The sequence below is a fragment of the Suricata suricatta genome, chromosome 10, assembly GCF_006229205.1.
Source record: "Suricata suricatta isolate VVHF042 chromosome 10, meerkat_22Aug2017_6uvM2_HiC, whole genome shotgun sequence".
NCBI classification, from domain to species: domain Eukaryota; kingdom Metazoa; phylum Chordata; class Mammalia; order Carnivora; family Herpestidae; genus Suricata; species Suricata suricatta.
The window spans coordinates 78,635,424-78,655,638 of record NC_043709.1 but is presented as its reverse complement, the minus strand read 5'-3'; the positions used below and the strand labels follow the sequence as shown (position 1 = coordinate 78,655,638).

At 42.3% G+C, this 20,215-nt stretch overlaps 1 protein-coding gene across 2 annotated transcripts; it reads left to right on the top strand.

Annotated features, from left to right (window-relative positions):
- The first annotated feature begins 6 nt into the window (after positions 1-6).
- On the top strand, positions 7-20,015 carry KLHL42 (kelch like family member 42). 2 transcript variants are annotated; one of them, XR_003914353.1, is made up of 4 exons: positions 7-1,035; positions 10,338-10,531; positions 14,752-15,576; positions 18,654-20,015. XR_003914353.1 is itself a non-coding variant. In XM_029954379.1 (3 exons), exons 1-3 carry the CDS (start codon positions 164-166, stop codon positions 15,201-15,203), a joined length of 1,518 nt encoding a protein of 505 aa, XP_029810239.1. In that variant the 5' UTR covers positions 7-163; the 3' UTR covers positions 15,204-20,015. The 2 variants fall into 2 exon arrangements, 1 of the variants encoding a protein (XP_029810239.1); XM_029954379.1 differs by having other exon boundaries at positions 14,752-20,015.
- Positions 20,016-20,215: the final 200 nt, after the last annotated feature.

Genomic DNA, 20,215 nt, shown 5'->3' with positions numbered 1-20,215 from the left:
GATAGGCCGGGCGAGCGCGGGAGCCGGCGGCGGCCCGTCGCCTCCTTCCTCCTCCGCGGCGCCATCCCTCGGCGCGCCCAACCCGGAACCGGAGAGCGCGTGGGGGCGGGGAGGCGAGCGCGCAGAGCTGGCGGGCACCCCCGCGGCCCCCAGCCCCCCAGCCATGTCGGCCGAGGAGATGGTGCAGATCCGCCTGGAGGACCGCTGCTACCCGGTGAGCAAGAGGAAGCTCATCGAGCAGAGCGACTACTTCCGCGCCCTCTACCGCTCCGGCATGCGCGAGGCCCTGAGCCAGGAGGCCGGCGGCCCCGAGGTGCAGCAGCTGCGCGGCCTCAGCGCCCCGGGCCTGCGCCTGGTGCTGGACTTCATCAACGCCGGCGGGGCCCGCGAGGGCTGGCTCCTGGGCCCGCGGGCCGAGAAGGGCGGTGGGGTGGAGGAGGAAGAGGAGATGGACGAGGTGAGCCTGCTGGCGGAGCTGGTGGAGGCGGCCTCCTTCCTTCAGGTCACGTCTCTGCTGCAGCTGCTGCTGTCCCAGGTGCGGCTCACCAACTGCCTGGAGCTGTACCGCCTGGCGCAGGTGTACGGGCTGCCCGACCTGCAGGAGGCCTGCCTGCGCTTCATGGCCGTCCACTTCCACGAGGTCCTGTGCAAGCCCCAGTTCCACCTCCTGGCGGCTCCCCCGCACGCCCCCGGGGAGGTCGGCCTGAAGCAGAGGCTCAGAGAGGCCCGGATGACGGGGACTCCTGTCCTCGTGGCCCTGGGGGACTTCCTGGGGGGACCGCTGGCTCCTCACCCCTACCAAGGGGAGCCCCCGTCCATGCTGAGGTATGAGGAGATGACCGAACGTTGGTTCCCGCTGGCCAACAACCTTCCTCCCGACCTGGTGAACGTCAGGGGCTACGGGGCCGCCATCCTGGACAACTACCTCTTCATCGTGGGCGGCTACCGGATCACCAGCCAGGAGATCTCGGCCGCGCACTCCTACAACCCCAGCACCAACGAGTGGCTCCAGGTGGCCTCCATGAACCAGAAGAGGTAAGAGCCTGGCAGCGCTGCGTCTTCCCCATTCACTCGCTGGCGCCTTAGCTCCTTCCCCTGATGTTTACCGGGCGGTCCCAGGACGCCGCGCCGAGGTGGGAATGACATCTTCACGAGTGTCGCTGGCCTTGACTCTGGCAAAGCTCCCAGTGGACTGAGGACTTGCAAGGAGGAAGTGGCCCCCCTGAGGCCCACTAGCTGAGTTGCTTCCTTGCAGGTATTGCGCTTTCAGGCAAACTGACTTTTCTTTTCTTTTTATTTGCGCGTCTTTCCCAGGGGAAAGAAGTCTGTGGTTTCCTAGAAGGATACGTTCAAAGAAAACTTTCGTCAATTTGCTTTCATTTTTACCTTTTTAAATTAAAAAAAACTTCTAAAAATTGCTGAGGCTCTAATTCTGATTACAGTGACACACTAGGCAGTAACCTCTGATGCTGCCTTTGGAAGAGTTTGTTGTCACTGACTTTGAAGTGTTCTACATGGGGGCATCAGTCTGATCAGAGATACACATTGGAATTGTACATACGATTTCTTATTTTTTTAATTGCCTTGCTTATTTTTTAATCCACTGTTTTTCATCTCCCTTTTTTCCTAGTTTCATCCTTGATCTAAAACTTGAGCATGGCGGTGGTCACCTACAGAATTAGAACGTTTCCACCGGGGCCTTCTCTCTTCCCATCCTGCAAATCCCTCCCGACATGCACTTGGGTGACTTGGAGACAGGAAAAGGAGGAAGGGAGAGGAGCGAGGGAGGGAATGGAGCTGGGACCTGAACAGGAAAAGAAAAGAGCCGGCCGGATGTAGGGAGAGGCGGTAGGAAGGAAACTTGCTAGGACGCAAGACGGCCCAGAGCCATTCACAAGTCGGGAGAAGGATCAGTGTAACCCATGAAAGGACCCTGTCCTCTGGTCTGCTTGTACCCATCTCAACCCCTACAGGGGCCTGCCCTTAAGTGTGGAGCAAGAAATTGGAGGAGTCACCCCCGGGCAAAGAAAGTTGTGACCATTACACATACTTACGTAAGAGTACGCCTGGCCAGGGAGGGAACAGTGGCTTTATTTCTACTATAACATAAAATCCATCTTGGGAAGTGTTCTTTTTTTCCTGATGATAAGAATAATACATAGTTATTCTAGAAAAGCAGAAAAATGGAAAAGAAAAAAGAAACAAAGACTGTCACTCCTATTTCCTCCTTCACAGAAGTAATGACTGTTATAGGTTGGCATGTTTTCTTCCAACCCCTTTTTTAGTGCATTGTTTAGACCACTGAGATGATACCATATTTGAAATTTGATATCAGAGGTGTTATTTTAAAGCAAATTATAATTAAAGCAACAAAGGCACATTTAATGTTATGGATGGTGCTCAGATTAGGGGTAGAAATCTTTTTGTTTTTCTTTATGGGAATATCCTTTTTGTCCTGGGGGCGGAGAGGTATTCAAATAATGCACAAATATGTGCTTCGAAAAATTGCCAATGACGTGAAAAACCAGAGTAAAAAAATGATGCCTGTTGATATACGTTTACATACTATACATTTATAAATATATTTGTTACAAATGTGTATATAAAGATTAACAATGTTGATAATTGTTTATGGGGGGAGAATGTTTATGCATATGATGTCCCTGTATGGGTGTGTATGCCTCTTATACATACGGTTACTCTAAAGTTGATTAGGTTGTGCTGATTATTATGGCCATTAATATTTCCACTTTGAGAGTTTTTTCTATATCAACAAATGTAGAGCCATCTGATTCTTGTTACTGGCTGTATAGTATTCCAGCCTATAGCTGTACTATAATGTAATCAGCCCTTCCTTTATTTCATGAGCATTTAAGTTGCTTCTTTAAAAAAAAAAATATTTATTTTTAAAGTGAGCTGCATGCCCAACTTGGGGCTTGCAGTCATAACCCTGAGATTAAGAATCCACATATTCTACCAACTGAACCAGCCAGGTGCCCCATTTAAGTTGCTTCTGTTTGCCATCATAGACAATGCTGTATTGAACATTTTGGCATATGTGTGCCTGTTTTAGCTGGCATGTATCAGTGAGTCCTGTATGGCAAATTCCTGGAATTCCTGGATAGGTGGGCCAAAGTGTATGTATGTTTTCAATTTTGGTAGCTCCTGCCAAAGTGCCCATCAGAAAATTGTTCACATTTCCTCTCCTTGAAACAGGGTTTGAGCCTGCCAGTTCCTATACTCTTGCCAAGACAAGATATTATCATCGTTTTTTGCTCCAATCCAATGGGCAAAAACACTAATGTGAATGTTTCTGCTTGGAAGAGAGATTTTTCCTTTCATATATTTAGGGGCTTTTTGTATATATTTTGTAAGTGATCTTCGCCAATTAAAAAGAAAATTGGTTTATCGTTTTCATATTCATTTCAGAAGTTCTGTTTATGTGCGTAGAATTAATGTCTTGCCTCGCAGGTAATGTTGCCCATCTTTCTCCCTGCCTTTAATTTATTGTAAGGCCTCAAAAATGAGATCCTCCAAGTAACCAGGCAGGCGAAGTCGGGGACTAGAGGGGTGGGCTGGGATTACAAGGGACCAGGGAATGTGACCACCCTACCGCAAGCGGGCCCCACCTCCAGCCACAGCTTGCTGCTGCCATCTAGAAGTGAGGAAGGGTGTTGCCAGGCGGGCAGAAACCCTGATTGTCAAATGTTGGCAACTTCTTTGAGAAAACAAACATCAACAATAACGAAAACCTTGCGGACCAGACAAATTACAGGCCGACATTGGCCTTATGATCCTCTACATTTAGACTTCAGGTTTAGTGTGTGTGTGTGTGTGTGTGTGTGTGTGTGTGTGTGTGTGTGTGTGTTTGTAAGTTTGTCTATTTTAAGAGAGAGTGGGAGAGGGACAAGGAGAGAGGAAGAATCCCAAGCAGGCTCTGCATTATCAGCACAAACTTGATGTGGGGCTTGAACCCATGAACCATGAGATCCTGACCTGAGCCGGAATCAAGAGTTGAGTGCTTAATGGGCTGGGCCACCCAACTGCCCTCATAGTATATTTTTATATGAAGACATTTTAATTTTTTTGTAATGAAGTTTGTCAAGTATATCCTATTAGCTTTTAATCTTGCATAGGAAAATCTTATACAAGCTAAGAATATGCAAATACTCATTATCTTATAATGTACCTTTTATAGGTTTGTCTTTTTACATGTATATCTGAATGTATTTGGGAGTTACTTTCATATAATAAGGTATAATATAAGGTTATAACATGTTTTCTGAATGTCCCAGTGCCTTCAATACTCACTGTGATTTGCATAGCCAGTTACGAGATGCTAATTTCCTATTTCTATATTGACCGACCATTCCCTTTTCAATAACACACATTTATTTATTTATTTATTTTCATTTTTAGAGAGAGAGAGAGAGCGAGAGAGAGCATGTGCAAGCAAGAGAGAGGGGCAGAGAGAGAAAGAATCTTAAGCAGGCTCTACACTCAGTGTGGAGCCCAACCCAGGACTTAGTCCCACAGCCTTGGGATTGTGACTGGAGTCTGACCCTCAACTGACTGAGCCACCCAGGTGCCCCAATAACACACTTAAAAAATTTTTTTTAATGTTTATTTTTGAAAGAGAGAAAGGCAGAGAGTGAGAGGGAGATGGGTAGAGAGAGAGGGAAACACAGAATCTGAAACAGGCTGCCAGCACAGAGCCTGACATGGGGCTTGTACTCACAGACTGTAAGATCATGACCTGAGTGGAAGTCAGACGCTTAACTGACTGAGCCACCCAGGTGCCCCTTCACACACACTTTTAAATTATTGTAGTTTGGTACACTATTTTATTGTCTCATGGAACCAAGACACATTTGTTCTATTTTGTTTTATTTTAATTCTCTTAGCTATTTTTTATACATTTCTCTTTTAGATAAACTTGAAATTTAAAAAAAATGTTTCATTTTTTGAGTGACAGAGCATTAGTAAGGGAGGGGCAGAGAGAGAGGGAGGCACGGAATCTAAAGCAGGCTCCAGGGTCTGAACTGTCAGCACAGAGCACAGTGTGGGGCTTGAACCCACAAACATGATCTCATAACCTGAGCTGAAGTCAGATGCTCAACAGACTGAGCCATCCAGGGGCCCCAGTTCAGATAAACTTTAGAATCAGTTTGTCAGGTCCTGTTAGGATTTTGTTGGGGATTACCTTGTGTTTATCAAGTTGGAGGAAGATTCATAATTTCATAATCTAGAAAAATGGTTCTTTTTTCTTTGCATTTATTTAGGTCTTTTGGTCCTTCAGGAAAGGTTTCTTTTATTAGTTTTGTATAGTCTGTACATTTTTTTTTTTACGGTTATTCACAGGTATTTTCTAGTTACTGCTTTTTTTCTACACAGATAATTTTTCCCACCAAGTTTTTTTTTTTTTTGGATGCTATATTGGAATTTGTAACCTTCATTATCTCTCTCATATTTTGATTCAGATCTGACATAAACTCAACACAGAGACCCTTCCTGAACTCTCAATAGATGCATAGTTGTTTTGAATTATGGACTATATTATTACAATAAGTGAATGCATGATTTTAGTTTATAAATGTAACATAGTATTTTTATCTTGTAATAGTCATTATAGTTATTTAGAATAGCTGAAAAATAATAATAAGTAACATTTAGTTGAACGTTTACTCTGCATTAGGTAATGTTTTTACATACTGCTTTGCAGTAAGAACATTATCTCCCTTATTTTTCACAAAGACTGTATTAGCCTGGTTCCCAATTTACAGACTCAGAAATTGAGACATAGAAAGTAAATTGCTAAGATGCATAATAAGGAGAGTAACCAAAATGTAAATGTCCATTGGAAAGATAGAGCCATATAGAGTGTCTACAATTTGGCTTATAGACTAGCAGTGACCATCTGAATGCAGATTTAAAAATTTTCTTTGTAAAAATTAAAAAAAAAATTTTTTTCCAAAGAGATGGAGCACAGGTACTTTGTGGTACTGTGCTGTGTTTCAGATATTCACATTTATGTCATTTTTCTAATGACTGTTGCATGAACAACAAGAGTGACATGGCTCCTGTCCTCGAGTTTCTAATTGAGTTTAGATGATGGAACAAGTAAAAATAAAACCTAGATGGAATTGTTGCTTGGTAATGCTCACACAGTTTCTGGAAACACTGGAGGAGACCTAGAACCTTGAGTAAAAGCAGATTTTGGCCTCTGGTTACACAGCATTTCACATCTACCTTGATTCACTATCTTTGTGATGTATCCGTACTGTTTTAATTTGACAAAGGGGTCAGATGCTGAACAGCCCACTTTCCCCAGGGACTAAACAGTGTGGTAGTCTCAGAGTCTTTAATGGTAAAGGGCAGGCAGGCACTCTAGCACTGAGAGATTCTGTAAAGCCCTTTGCACTCTGGAGAAAATGGTGCTGTATGACCAGTAGTGGACCACCTCCCCACCCCACCTCCACCAAAAGAGGAAGGAAGGAAGGGAGGGAAGGAAGAAATGGAAGGAAGACATGGAAGAGATGGAAGGATGGAGGACATGGAAGGAAGGGAGGGAAGGAGAGAGGAATGGAAGAGATGAAGGAAGGAATGGAAGAAAGATCGAAGGAAAAGATGGAAGGAAGGAAAAAAGATGGGAGGAATAGAAAAGATGAAAGGAAGAGATGGAAGGAAGGGAGGATGGAAGGAAGGAAAAGATGAAAGAAGAGATGGAAGGGAGGGAGGGAGGAAGGAAGTGATGGAAGGGAGGAAGGGACGGAGGTTAGTGTTATGCCCACACACTTGAAAATGGCAGTAGGAGTAGATAGCAGTCTTTGAGAGGAAGCTTTGAAGTCCAGGTATGCAATACTGCCCAGTGGTCTGAACATGGATTTGATCTCAGGAGTTAGCAGGACATAACTCTTCACATGTAAAAACTTTCGTGCCCCCCAAATTCTTGCCTTCCCTCCTTGCTTTAATTGGTGACAGCTTGCAGGAACTGATCACTGTTGTAACCCTCAGTTCATTAATTTCTCTATTTCTAATGTTGTGTCTAGTCTCTGTGATTGCCCTGCACTTTTGTTCTGAAATTGGAGTTCTGCATGTAAGTACAGCAAGGCTGGGAGAGAGTGAAGTCTCCTGGCAGAGGTGGAATTACAGTTGTCAGCCTCGGTTGTCCCCTTTTTCTCTGAGCCAAAGTTTAGTATTTGGGGGCATTTCTAGAGTCCTGGAACCCTGGAGAGATTTTGTTCTCTGTGGTTAACGTTGCAGTGGAGGGGAGAATAGTGTGAAGGAAAGAAAACTATGTGTCTATCCATCCTCTCCCCACCCCCACCTCTCTGTGTTTTTGGCCAATAGTTTAAGTTGCTTTGTGTGCTGGGGTTTCTCAGACAGGGTAGTAGGTAGCAACCACAACCACTTCTGTTCCTAGCCTTTGCTTTCTGCCTTTTCTGGTCCCCAGGGGAGGTTAATCTATAGGGAAGCAGCAGAAGGGGAAAGAGGGCACACAAGGACCCAAAGTTGTGAGAAAAGTTCTTGCCATTTTACTCTAATTGTATGTAGCAAGCCATGACAATGGTTTACATTTCTTGAGCTCTTACTCTGGGCTGCATGTTGTAGTCAGTTTTAGATGTCACTTCCTGTTTCATCCTCACAGCATCTCTTATTATTGGCTCTATCTCCACAAAGAGGCAACTGAGGCTCTGTGAGTTGTCTAATTGTCTAGCATAGTTTCAGGGCCGGCACTCCAAGCCACCCAGATGTCTGGTCACCTACCTGCCTCCAGTTGTACATAGCTACCGTTAATCTGTTCACTCGTGTGCAGCATGTTTCATGTCACTGCGTTTTTAAAGATTTAATGAGCAATTTATTTCCTCAAAGTCAAGTAGAAATTCACTTTTATTTCTCTTCACTGTAAGTCAGTCAAGTATATAGCTACAACACATTATTACTTGGCTTAAAAATTCTTTTTCCCCCTGCGTGTAGTGGGTCAGGGATCAATATTAAGAAAATACTATAGAGATAATGTATATTTAAAAAAAAATTGATAGCTTGGATTCATAATTTTACCATTTCGGAGGTGGAAAGTGGAAGAAAGTTGTCAATGGAGTGCTACACAGTAAGAATTTATGGATGAGAAGGTACTTTGTACATAATTCCCGAGTACATTCTGATGGGTGACTGTCGCAGTTACAAATGAGAAGCAGACCTTCTTCGAGTTAAGAAACTTAGGCTTGTGACATGCAGAAAAGCATTACCTCTTCTGACCTCTTTCTGCAAGTGTTCCCCTTTTCAACTCTTACTGTGTGTGATATTGTGCTTTTCCCAACTTCATAGATGGGAAACTGAGGCTCAGATGACCTGAGATTCAGTGACTTGTCCAAGGTCACATAGCTGTTGAGTGATGAAGCTGAGATTTCCCTGTATAATCCTCAGCTCATAAATCTCTTCATTAAGTGGTCTGTTTTGGGGTGGCAATTTCATCTTAAATTCAATCTTGAAAAGTTTCTTCTCTTTAAGTGTATTTGAGCGTGCTGGGGTGTGGAGAGATGGAACTGTTTGCTTTTGACTGCCTATTCATTCAGCCCTTACATGTTTGCTTAGGACAAATGATTATGCTGGATGAATATTAAAAACTGTTTTGATCTTACAAAATTTACTATCTGTGTACCTTTAGGGAGCAAAAACAAATTGTGGGCTGGTAAAACTTAGTATTTATTTACAAGCTTTATTTCCTTTGGTTCCCCAAATTTGCACACAGAGAGGGCATCATGGTCAGATTTTAAGGACCATTGGCAGCAGGAAAAGTAAGCAACATGAACCAGAGACCCCCCAGTAACTGCCACCCCAGCGAAGTCTGTGGGCATGAAATCCTGAATGGCTGACTGGGTTTAATGGACAATATGAGGTTCTTGTTGAAGGGTCCTCTGTTCATGCTCTGATTTGGAAAACAAAACAAAACCAAAACTAATTTACACATACACATTATAGGCACCTTTGAAAACACTGTTCTGTAGGTGGCCAGTTCTATGTCATAGTGCATCAGTGTTTATTAAACACCTGTTCAGGGATGGGGCATGGACTTCTTGTTCACTTTCTTCTTCATCTACTCTCTTATATACATTTTTCATTATTTGTGGTCTCTACCCTGGTTCTTAAGATACTGTTACTGTCGAAGATATTGCTGTGTTGGCAGTAGATGTGACCTCTAAATTTGCCTGGTCTGCTTTCTTTATTTCAAATACTGGAAAACTGAGAAATTGTCTTATCTCTGTATATTACATGCTGATAAACTATTTGCTGTAATTGTCTTGACCATCCTGTGATGGGTGTTACCCCCATACTGGAGATGAGGAGGTGGCATGTTTGGGCTAGGGTCTCCGGATTTGTGCTTTTGGTCTTTTGGTTGCATTGTGCTCTGCTAGGACTACAGTAAACTTGAGACTGGTGCCTATACCACAGAGACCGACCCAAATGTTTATCCTATCTGGCCTTCAAGGAGTCCATTAATCTCTGTGTGCTGTTTTGATACAAATTAATTTTTTCTTTTCAACACAAAAGTGGTGAAACTTTTATCTAGCATCTGAAGCCGATGAGCAGTGCTTAATTGTATTACTGATATGGAGCTTAACACCAGTGTATTCTCTTTTTAAATTTTTTTTCTATTACTGTAGGTAGCATTTGTTGATTTCAGTATTTGTTGAGTTAACATGTGTAAATATCCTAAAATTGCTGTTTCAGAATCAGTGTTTATGTGCCCCTACATTATTTGTAGTGAAACAATACAGAGGGTGCCCTCATATGGAGGGGGGACAAGTGATCTATGTGAGTGCACTTGTGGTAGAGGGGTCTCTGAACCACCCTTTAGTGACCACCCTTAGCATATGCCTGGCTGTGTAGGAGGGACTAGTGGGTACCTAAGGTAGATTCTACCCCTAGGTAGGAAGGATGAGAAATGTTCTGACTAGAGAGGCAAGGGAGTGAGGTGGTTTTGCATCTCCATTAGCACTTGCTCCCGCTGCTAAAAGAAGTATTAAGTTTACTGTATACAGAATATCTTTGGTTCTTGGCAAAGACTAATAAGCAAGACTACTCTGGTATATTTAATTGCTTATTTCCAATTGCAAAAATTTGGAAAATGCATCATTGTTGTGAATTCTGGGGATAGGAATGAAATTTGAGATGTCATTTGATCATTCCTTTGCCCTCAGGCATTGAACTTGGAGAGCTAATTTTCTTCAGATAATCAGCACATTCCACACTCTGTGTTAGGAGTTCAAGCCATTGTCTGACTGCTTGATGGTCAAAAAGAACTGACTCTCTGGGCCTTTGTATCTCTCTTTCAGGTCTAACTTCAAACTCGTGGCCGTCAATTCAAAACTCTATGCCATTGGTGGGCAGGCCGTTTCTAATGTCGAATGTTACAATCCTGAGCAGGATGCGTGGAATTTTGTGGCACCCCTACCGAATCCTCTGGCTGAGTTCTCTGCATGTGAGTGTAAGGGGAAAATTTACGTCATTGGAGGATATACTACCAGAGGTAAGTGATGGGGCTAAGTAAGTGGTCCTTTTCTGTGTGAGCTCCCGCAGCCTGGGGAAGGGCAGGAGGGTGCCAGAGGAAACACTCTGGCCTACACATTGTGATTTTATACGTTAAATACTGTATATCTACATATCTGGGAAGAAGAGAGTTGTATATTACAGAGGTGGTTTGGAGAGGAGGGACCTTTGATGCCTTTGTGTGAGCATGAGAATTGAATGGTGTAGAGGGAGCTATGAGGAGAATATGTATTTTCTTTCTGCTTTGAAGACCCAGCCTTGTGGTCAGTCATCCTGTGACTTTACTGGGTAACTCCCATCCTTCTTCCCAAACACATCTAACATGGAATTTAGGGCCAGAACATCCTTGTGGATCTTTGTTTCCACTTTCTCCCTTTTTGAACACAAATATGTCAGACAGTTTCCAGAAACTCAGCTCTAGACTGTCATTCACATATCATAAGAGGGTTTTAAGAGACATGAATATAAGAGAATTCTTTCCTGATCCAAAGGTGAGAGGTAGTTGTGCTCTTTACTAAACTGTACATATGTGTTTTTCACTTTTTTGGTGGCTATTTGATAGTTAATAATTTGGAAATAAGTTTCTCCAGTAGGTTTTATACTACTGTTCTTGGTAGGAAGCTTCTCACATGATAGTGATAGAAAAGAGCATGGTTTTGGTAAGCAAGGCAGTGGTGGGCCACCAGGAAAAGGTGTGTCTTTTCCTTTTATTTCTCTCTCCCACTTGTGTCCACATTACCTCTTGGCCAAAGAAATTTATTTCTTCATTCGGTCTGCCTGTAAAACACCCACAACTTATAGAGAAGGTATAACTGGACTCTTAGGACGTGTTGCTACATTGAAGTAGTAGAGTTACCATTTTCTGTCTCCTTTGTGGTAGAAGATGGGCGGAGAGAGCTATCCAGCCCTGGCTGACAGTAAGCATGGAGAAACGATGCTGAAGTGTAACTTTGCAAAGGACAGAAACCCACATGCTAATGTGGTGTAGGTGCCAAAAATTATTCTTACCATAGCCAAATGTGTCATATTTGGGGGATGTATGTTAGAGGAAGAAGATCAATGTAAAACATTTTATGAGCATCTGGTTTAGAGTGTGTGTGTGTGTGTGTGTGTGTGTGTGTGTGCGTGCGCAAAAGATTCTGAATAATAACACATCTTAGAATATCTCTACAGAGTTGATTTGATGGGGAGGATGGTGAGTGGTGTTTTAGTCTCCTGTGGACGACTTAGCAAAAAACCACAACTCAGTGGCCTAAGCCAGTAGGACTGTATTGTCTCACAATTCTAGAAGCCAGGAGCCTGAAATCAAGTGGTGGGCCATCATGTCCCTTCTGAAGGTGCTAGGGGAGACTCCTTCCTTGCCTCTTCTAGGCTTAGTGGCCCCTCGTGTTCCTTTGCTGGTGACTGCATCACTCCAGCCTCTGCCTCCATCTTCCTGTACCTTCTCTTCGGAGTACACTCCTGTCTTTTCTTCTTTTGTCTCTTGTAAAGAAAGACACACCCTCATTAGAGTTTAGGGCCCACCTGGATAATCCAGGATGATCTCGTCTTGAGATCCTTAATTTAATGACATCTGCAAAGCTCCTTTTCCCAAGTAAGTTTACATTCAGAGGTTCTGGGGGCTAGGAGGTAGCTTTGTGGGGGCAGGTGCTGTTTATGCACTCAGAGAGGCAATGACCAAGAGGAGTGTATGTGAAACAGTGAGTTGTTTGTTTTTTTAAACACCCTCAAGTTTTCATCCTGTAGAGCTATTCCCAATGTCCCTCTCTAGTGACTCTCCACTGAAGATAAGATAATTGCCAGCTTTTTTGTAATAAATATTGAAAAAAAAGAGATCTAGCATTCTTTTTTTTTTTTTTTTTTACCTTCAACACTGGTGTTCAGGTTACAGTGGTCAACTTTATATGCTTAACTAAACCATAGCCCCCAGAGAATTGCTGTGTGCGCGTATGTACCTCTGTGTGTGTCTGTGTGCCTTTTCTCCTGGGAAGGTAAATACAGTTATTTACTTGGGAACATTTCTAAGAATTCTGATCTTCCCTAGATTTTGTGACACAGAATGCACCCTGTGGGATGATATAATGCACACATATCCCTTGGCTTCTCTTCTGACCAGGAGTTGGGATGCATTGACAGGCAGACCTGTAATCCAAAGAGTACTCTGCTGGTAGATTTCCTAGTTTTTCCATGACCCTGGCTGAGCAAATGTTCTTTAGATTTGACCTGGAAAACCCTTGCTTGTGTGTTTTCTAGTTTTTCAAGCCACTACTAATGTACCTTCTTCACTTGGGCCACCCACGGTGGTTCCTGTCCTGGGCTCCCCAAGCCAAATACCTGTGATGGGATGGTTGGGTGATGTGGATGGATGGATGTTTTTGTAAGGGTTGAAAATGGGTTTTTTGAGATGAGAGGGCAGGACAGTTCCTTGGACTCTGAAACACCTCTCTTCTTCTGCTTGGGATCTTCCCAATCCTTTCTAATGGTTACCTGCATTTGAAATAAGAAATCATAATTGTCATAAAACAGAATGCAGGGCTCGAAGTTGCATTCTTAATCTGCTGACTTAGGTAGGCTTTTAAAATTTAGTAATAGTTCATGATATTTATGCTAGCTGCTTGACAAAGATTAATTCTATGTCAGGCACTGAGGACATGAAAAGAAATTCAATAGAGAGCAATAGCAACTACTCAAGGGAAGAAGAGTGATTTGTTAAAGTTCAGAATCTCCTATAAATGTAAAAATGAAAAGATTATTCCACAAACTCACATCACCTCATCATGGTCTGAGCTCTTGTTGGGTGAGGAGAGAAAACATTTACAGAAGACCTGGGAAGACCTTCAGCCCTGGGACTGAGAGACCCATGGAAGGCTCACTAGAATAAGCCCCTTGTTCACGTGGTGGGAAGCCAGGTTACAAGGAGCACTTTTTGATAGACCGCTAACCAAACTCCCTTGGACTATCTCCTAGAATGAGTTTTATCACAATAGCTATAACAAAAAGAAACACAGGGAGGTATTAATGTGGGTTGGAAACAGAAGGACAGTTCCCTAAAGCTGTAACAATTCTGAAATTTCTGCAGGTGTGGGGCCATGTGTACACACATGATTTGGTCTCCTTTTAGGTTTTTCTGTGCCCTCTTACGAGGCACTTGACTTGGTACCAGAGGCCATGGTGGAGCTCTCTCATCACTGCTGACTGTGCGTGGGCCCTTCTGTCTCAGGAGGAAGTGTCTCACCCTGTAGTTATATGTCTGTTCCCAAGCGGAGTGGTCTCTTCCACGGATGGATTGTGTTGTTTGTTTAAAGAACAACAACAAACAGAAAGTTCATTCTTTCTGATAACTCAAGAGCATTTTTTTTCTGCTGAGTCTAAAATATTCCATTTATTCTTTCCTAGAGGAGAAGAGGATAAAACAGAACAATTGAAAAAAAGAAAAACGAAACTAGATTTTTAAATTTCACAAGCATTTTTCAGAAGGAGAGTAGGCAATATTTTTCCTTAAAGCAGCTATGAATTCAAGATAATGTTAGAGCAGTCTTTCATCCACTTTCTGATTTTATCCACACAACAACTAGCTGTCTCTTGTGAAGCGGACACGGGGAGAGCGAAGGGCCTTTTTGTTAAGGATGTCTCTGTTTTGCAGTCAGGAAATAGAATTGCCAAGTGATTCCACAGCTCATGGCTACAGGTGGGACTTCTTGGATTTCTTTTGACTTGGCAATTATGTGTTATTTCATTTAGACAGCCCCTGAAGATCCTGCATGGCCACTAGTGCAGTAGAGTTGGGTAAGAGTAGATCCTTGGGGCTTGGCCTGTCATCTGGGTTAAGAAGTCAGTAATTCTGTAGATGTTGAGGAGAGTTCCAAGGCCCTGATTCTGTTTACATTGGGCTGCTCATTCTAAAATGTGTAGGGATGCCAGGGAGGAGGAGACGCTGTAGTCACAGCTGGCTGTGTCCTGGCCCTGTTGATTCGGAGAGCCTCCCAGGGAGGGAGACGTGCCTGGTGAGAGGCGAGGGAGATGATTCTAAATAGATCTCCTGCCAGCCACTAAAAAACCATTGTTTAACCTCTGCTTCTCTGAAATAGTTATGTGTCGTGCTGCCACATTGTTCCGATGGGGGTAGGTGTTCGTTACTGCCGAGGCAGGCGGTGGTGTTACTGTAGCCGTGCCGTCACGAGGCTTCTTTCTTCGTTTCAGACCGCAACATGAACATTTTGCAGTATTGCCCCTCAGCCGACATCTGGACTCTCTTTGAAACATGTGATGTCCACATTCGCAAGCAGCAGATGGTATCTGTCGAGGAGACCATCTACATCGTGGGGGGCTGTCTGCACGAACTGGGGCCCAACCGGAGGAGCAGCCAGAGCGAGGACATGCTCACCGTGCAGTCCTACAACACTGTCACGCGGCAGTGGCTCTACCTCAAGGAGAACACGTCCAAATCCGGTCTTAACTTGACTTGCGCCCTTCACAACGATGGCATCTACATCATGAGCAGAGACGTTACCCTGTCAACCAGCCTGGAACATCGAGTTTTCCTCAAGTACAACATCTTTTCAGATAGTTGGGAAGCATTCAGGCGTTTCCCAGCCTTTGGACATAATTTGCTGGTTTCCTCTCTTTATCTGCCCAATAAAACAGAAACATGACTGAACTGGCTTAGAATTAAAAAGAAACCTGCTTCAAGACAAACAAAAACAAAAAGAGAGAAAGAAAAGAAAAAAACCCGTAGTGTCCTATTTCAAGGGAGACCAATTTCTAAAGGGAAAACATGGGTTAAAGTAGGTCATATGTACAATAGCTGTAAATAAGCTTACTTTAATTACTTGAAAACTTGTGGAGAAAAGAGACCAATTTTATTATTTTTTTAATTATTGATTTTTAAATGATAGGAACAAATCTATGATAATATTTTCATCCAAATATGATACCCTTGGGCCAGTGACTGAAACTGATCATCAGAAACAAGATTCATGGTGTCTGCTTTAGTAAAGGGCCAAAGTCAGTAATTGACATTGAATGGTAAAGATCATTTTAAAATCTGTGTTATTTAGGTCACTTGAAATATCATTAGTACCTTAAGTGAGAAGTTTTTTTGTTGTTATTCATTTACTTGACAAACATTTATATTAACACTATCATTCATCCTCTTCCTCCCCCATCCATACTCACGTGTACTTCCGGTGGTTTAAAATAGGGTTCTAGGTTTAGATATTTTATTTGCACACTACTTTCCAGGAAACTTACAATGATGGAAGCCTATAGTGAGTCATTGCAAGCATCCAGTCCACCCAAAAACTTGCATAAAGACACTCTCAGCTATTTTTCCAAACTTTTTGCAACTATGTGTACTGAATAGATAGGCAGATATAACTTCTTATTTCATGTATGTGGCAGATTGGAGATTTATGTGGTCAGATAAGTTGCAGTGCTAGGCATTCTGTGTTGTTTAAAAAGAAGATATATTATTTCAAAGGATGGAGAGAAATATATATATTTTTGAAATCAAGTCTTAAATGAGAAGGGAAGAGAACACCAAATAAGAAAAATAATTTGCCTTCAAGAGTTGCTTTTAATGAATGTATGGGACTTAGTTTTTTTTTTTTTAAGATAAAACAGATGCCTTTATCATGTTTAGATGGGGCATCTTTCTAATTTAATCTTAGCCTTTTAATTCATTCTTTGTTTTACGAAGTAAGGGGAGGATAGCTGTGAATCGTTTGTGCTGGAGACGGGGAGAAGCTCTCGTAGAAGTGGGATGGCCTCTGGTGGTATTTCTGAAATGAGGTAAGGTGCTCTACTTGCTTAGGTTGTTAAACAGGTGGAACTCAGCTCAAGCAGTCGTGCTCAGTAAGTCGGTTGACACGAGTAAAAGCTTCTGCCAATCACAGGTCAGCGTCCCTTTAAAAATTTATGCTTATCGAAATTTTATTTTGATTGAAAAACCCTTTCTGAATTTCTCTGATCTTTCATAATGGAATCAATGAAACTGTGAGCCGGATTCCGTCTTTCTGTTGTAACATTCCAGTACAGCGTGCCTCACTTTGAAGAAAGTCCCACAGAAAAACAGAAATGATCATGGCACACTGTTGCATTCATCAGACACCCAGCACGTCCGGTGTGCGTTCACTGTGCGGGTATGGCGCAGGGGAGTGGATTTCTTCAGCAGAGTTCTTCAGTGTATCAAGAGTCACTACAGGGTTTCTTTACAACCATGGCCTCCTCATGTAAATAAGGGTTAAAATAAGGGCCTGGTTGTAAAAATTTTATTTGCACAACTTTTCAGGAATACTTCTGTTAAGTAAAATGAGGCAAGCCTTTATTGTGGACATGGAGACAGATCTTTGATCTTGTCACCAAATAATCATATCAGTACTCTACTAACATTATTTAATGGTTTCTAAGCCATATCCATTTATTTGCAAATACTTAGCCTTTAAAAAACAAACTCTGAACTGAAATCTTCTTGGGGATGGTACTTTAATAATAGATTTTTATTAATTTATATTCATTATAGAATTGAATTTCCAGTGATCTATAATTTCATTGCATATATTTAAAAATCTAATTTATTTTCGATAGTGTTAACTTTTGTTGTGACAGATCTTAACTTTTTTAAAGCTTAACCTTGTATATTCATTCAGTAGATCCTAGCCAGTTGAATTAGTTCTGAACAAATGAGACCTTAGCTTATAAATAACCACGTCATATAAAATGTAATATTGTTGCTGCCAACCAGTTCTCTTCCCAATTACATTCTTTGGGTCTGTTTTCCTGATGCCAACAATTAGATTCTTGGGCCAAGTGAAGGCATACTCTGATCCACAAAGCTCTTTTTATACACCAGGTTTGATGTGTGTGTATAGGTGCATATTATCTGTGTGTGTGTGCACGTGCACTGGCATATTATAGCTCTAAGATACACAGACTTCTAACAACGTTTTGTTACTCTGGGCTGCCAAGGGTACTTGGGCAAGGTGGGATGTGCAGTAGGAGCACACCTGTGCATCTGGCACATCTTCCTGCTCTGCACAGCAGCTATGCTGGCATTTTGAAGATAATTTTAACTTTGCTCTGTACTCTTGTTGATACCAATGTTGTATTGAAGACTCTACCTATGATGAGGGCAATGTTACTTTGAAAATTCCCTGTCATCCCCCACCCCAGGACTTTGCTTTTTTATTGTTTTTATTTTAATTCAAGTGTAGTTAATATACAGTATTATATTAGTTTCAGGTGTACAATATAGTGCTCTTTGATAATGTCCCTCTATGTCCTTCCTTTCTCTGAATGCTTTATCCTTCTTTACTGAAATGCTTCTGAGGGGTGCCAGCCTCCCACTGTAGAGAGAGAAGGGAGTTGCTAGGAGGACCCCTGTGGTAGGCGCCCCCCCCTCCATGCAACCAACTTTACTAAGAATGGTCTGAGTGGCAGAGTGAGTCCTGAGTGTGGATTGGTAGAGGGAGGTTGATTCTTTCTGTCATTCTTTCTGGCTCTTCTCCACATCCTTGGTTTCAGTGGCCTTTCCCTTTTGGGTCCTTTAAAGTTTTTTTAATGAAAATGTAAGAGTTTATTTCAACAGTGTTGGTTAAGTCATAACAATGAAGTACTGAGAAGGTTATGAATTCTAGTAAGAAACAAATAAATTAAGATTAAGCATGGATACCAAAGAGAATTTAACTCAGCCATTTTTTTTTCTTTTGAACCAAAATCCCAGGTAATTCAGATACCAATTAAAGTTGTACAGAGATGGACAAAGCTTCTCTACAAAGAGAATTAAAAGTAAATGCTTGTTCTCTTAAGAATTCATGAGCATTTTGGTTGCCATGTTATTAGATTTCCAGGTAAAGTCATGACCCCTACCTGTTTGGCCACACAGGTAAATCAAGTGGAAAGACCTTGGCCTTCTTGGTCAACCAGCATTTAATGAGCAGTGGCTTAATGCAGAGCACTCGTGAGGCAGCGTAGCGACGGAAAGGGAATGTGGGTGAACTGTTGAATGCCTTCTCCTAGGCCAGGGATGGGCAATATATGACATCTGGGCCACTGCTCTCTGATGGCGGCATTATGAGTGAATAGCACTCCTTTCTCTGTGCCAGGAATTGGTCTCACAATCCATGTCATCAGTGCTTCCTGGTACCTGTTAACCCATCCATCCGAATGAGGTGAATGAAGTCTGTCATCCCCGCCTTACAGAAGTGACTGAATTAGGTGAGTAGATACCACCCAAAATGGCTTTGAAAACAGTGAGCTGATTCAACTCAATTCCCTGGTTCCCAGAAATATGTATGGGAAGTCTGTTGTGTGCAAGGCAGTGCTAAGAATTAGGGATATAGATGTAAGTGAGCCACTGTCCCTGGCCTTGAAAAGCTTCTTGTGAAAATGTTTGCCATAATCATTGTGACTAGTGTCCTCAAAGATGCCCATTTCTGTGAGGCACCCTGGGGCTCTCTGGCCAGGCTGTGTCTTCAGTCCTGACTCAGTCTGCCGACTGCTTCATGATTTGCTATCAGTTACAATGAACCAGCTGTTCTCTAAATTAGAAGATCACAAGCTATGTTTTTGTTTTAATGGTATGCTTTTGTTCTCACTACTTTTCATTGTCTTCTCTGTACTTCATTTTTCAAAAAAAATTAAATGTGATCTCCTGTAAAGATAATTACTAGGCACCACAGCCTGTGTGGCTAAGGGCTCGGCAGCTTGATCCCATGAGAGAGAGAAGCAAAGCCAGGGAAGTAAGTGTGGGGAGAGGCACGCTCTTCACGTGGGAGTTTATACCTATGCCTTTAAAGCATTTCCATAGTAAGTATTGCTAGATGGTCATTAAGATGCTGGTCCTGACTTTAAGTTAGTTGTCCTTGCCTATGTGACAACTATCAAAGGGTGGCTTTCTGTCTTTATGTTTCATTCACTTAAGAACATTTGTATTTCATATTGTGTTAATTTAGAAACACAATATAAAATGCATACCAATTGGCATACGCCGACTTCTGTACTTGACATAACCAGTTTTATCCATTCCTGCAGGAGACATTAAATGTAAAAGATGGTCAATTTTGCAGAGCAAAAGAGCACTGAAATGACTTTGGTGGGGTTGGCTGATGCTTTCCCAAGTGAACGTCATAGTTTATTACTAGTCAAGAAAAGGAAAATGTAATTTGCATTTTGTCATTTTTCTAAAAAAATTCTTAAGGGTTCCTTAGATATCTCTACAATGTTTTCATATTAGTGGTCATTTTAGGAAAATTGGTAATCCGTAGAATGAATAATTATGTTTTGTTATGACTGATACTTTGTTAAAAAGTTGTATTGTATCTTCAAGTGTGGCTTAAAATGTAAACATGATATGATTCATTTAAATACAACGTCTATGATGCGCTCACTCAAATAGCATTCATTTTGTGTTTAGAACTAGAACTATAGAAGAAAATCTCTTCGAATAAAATAGTTCTAAATCTTAATGGTCCACGTTGTTGTCCGTTAGGTATTGTGTGCCAGCTGTGTGATCAGGGCTGTGCCAGAGCAGAGAGGAAAACAGGGGAAGCCTGAGCCAGCCCCTCAGGTGGAGAGTTCCTGGCTCACAGGGAAGGCCGGACTAACACTTAGGCACCAGCTAGAGATGGGTTGTCCTGTGGGAGGATGAGCCAAATGGGGCAGCAGA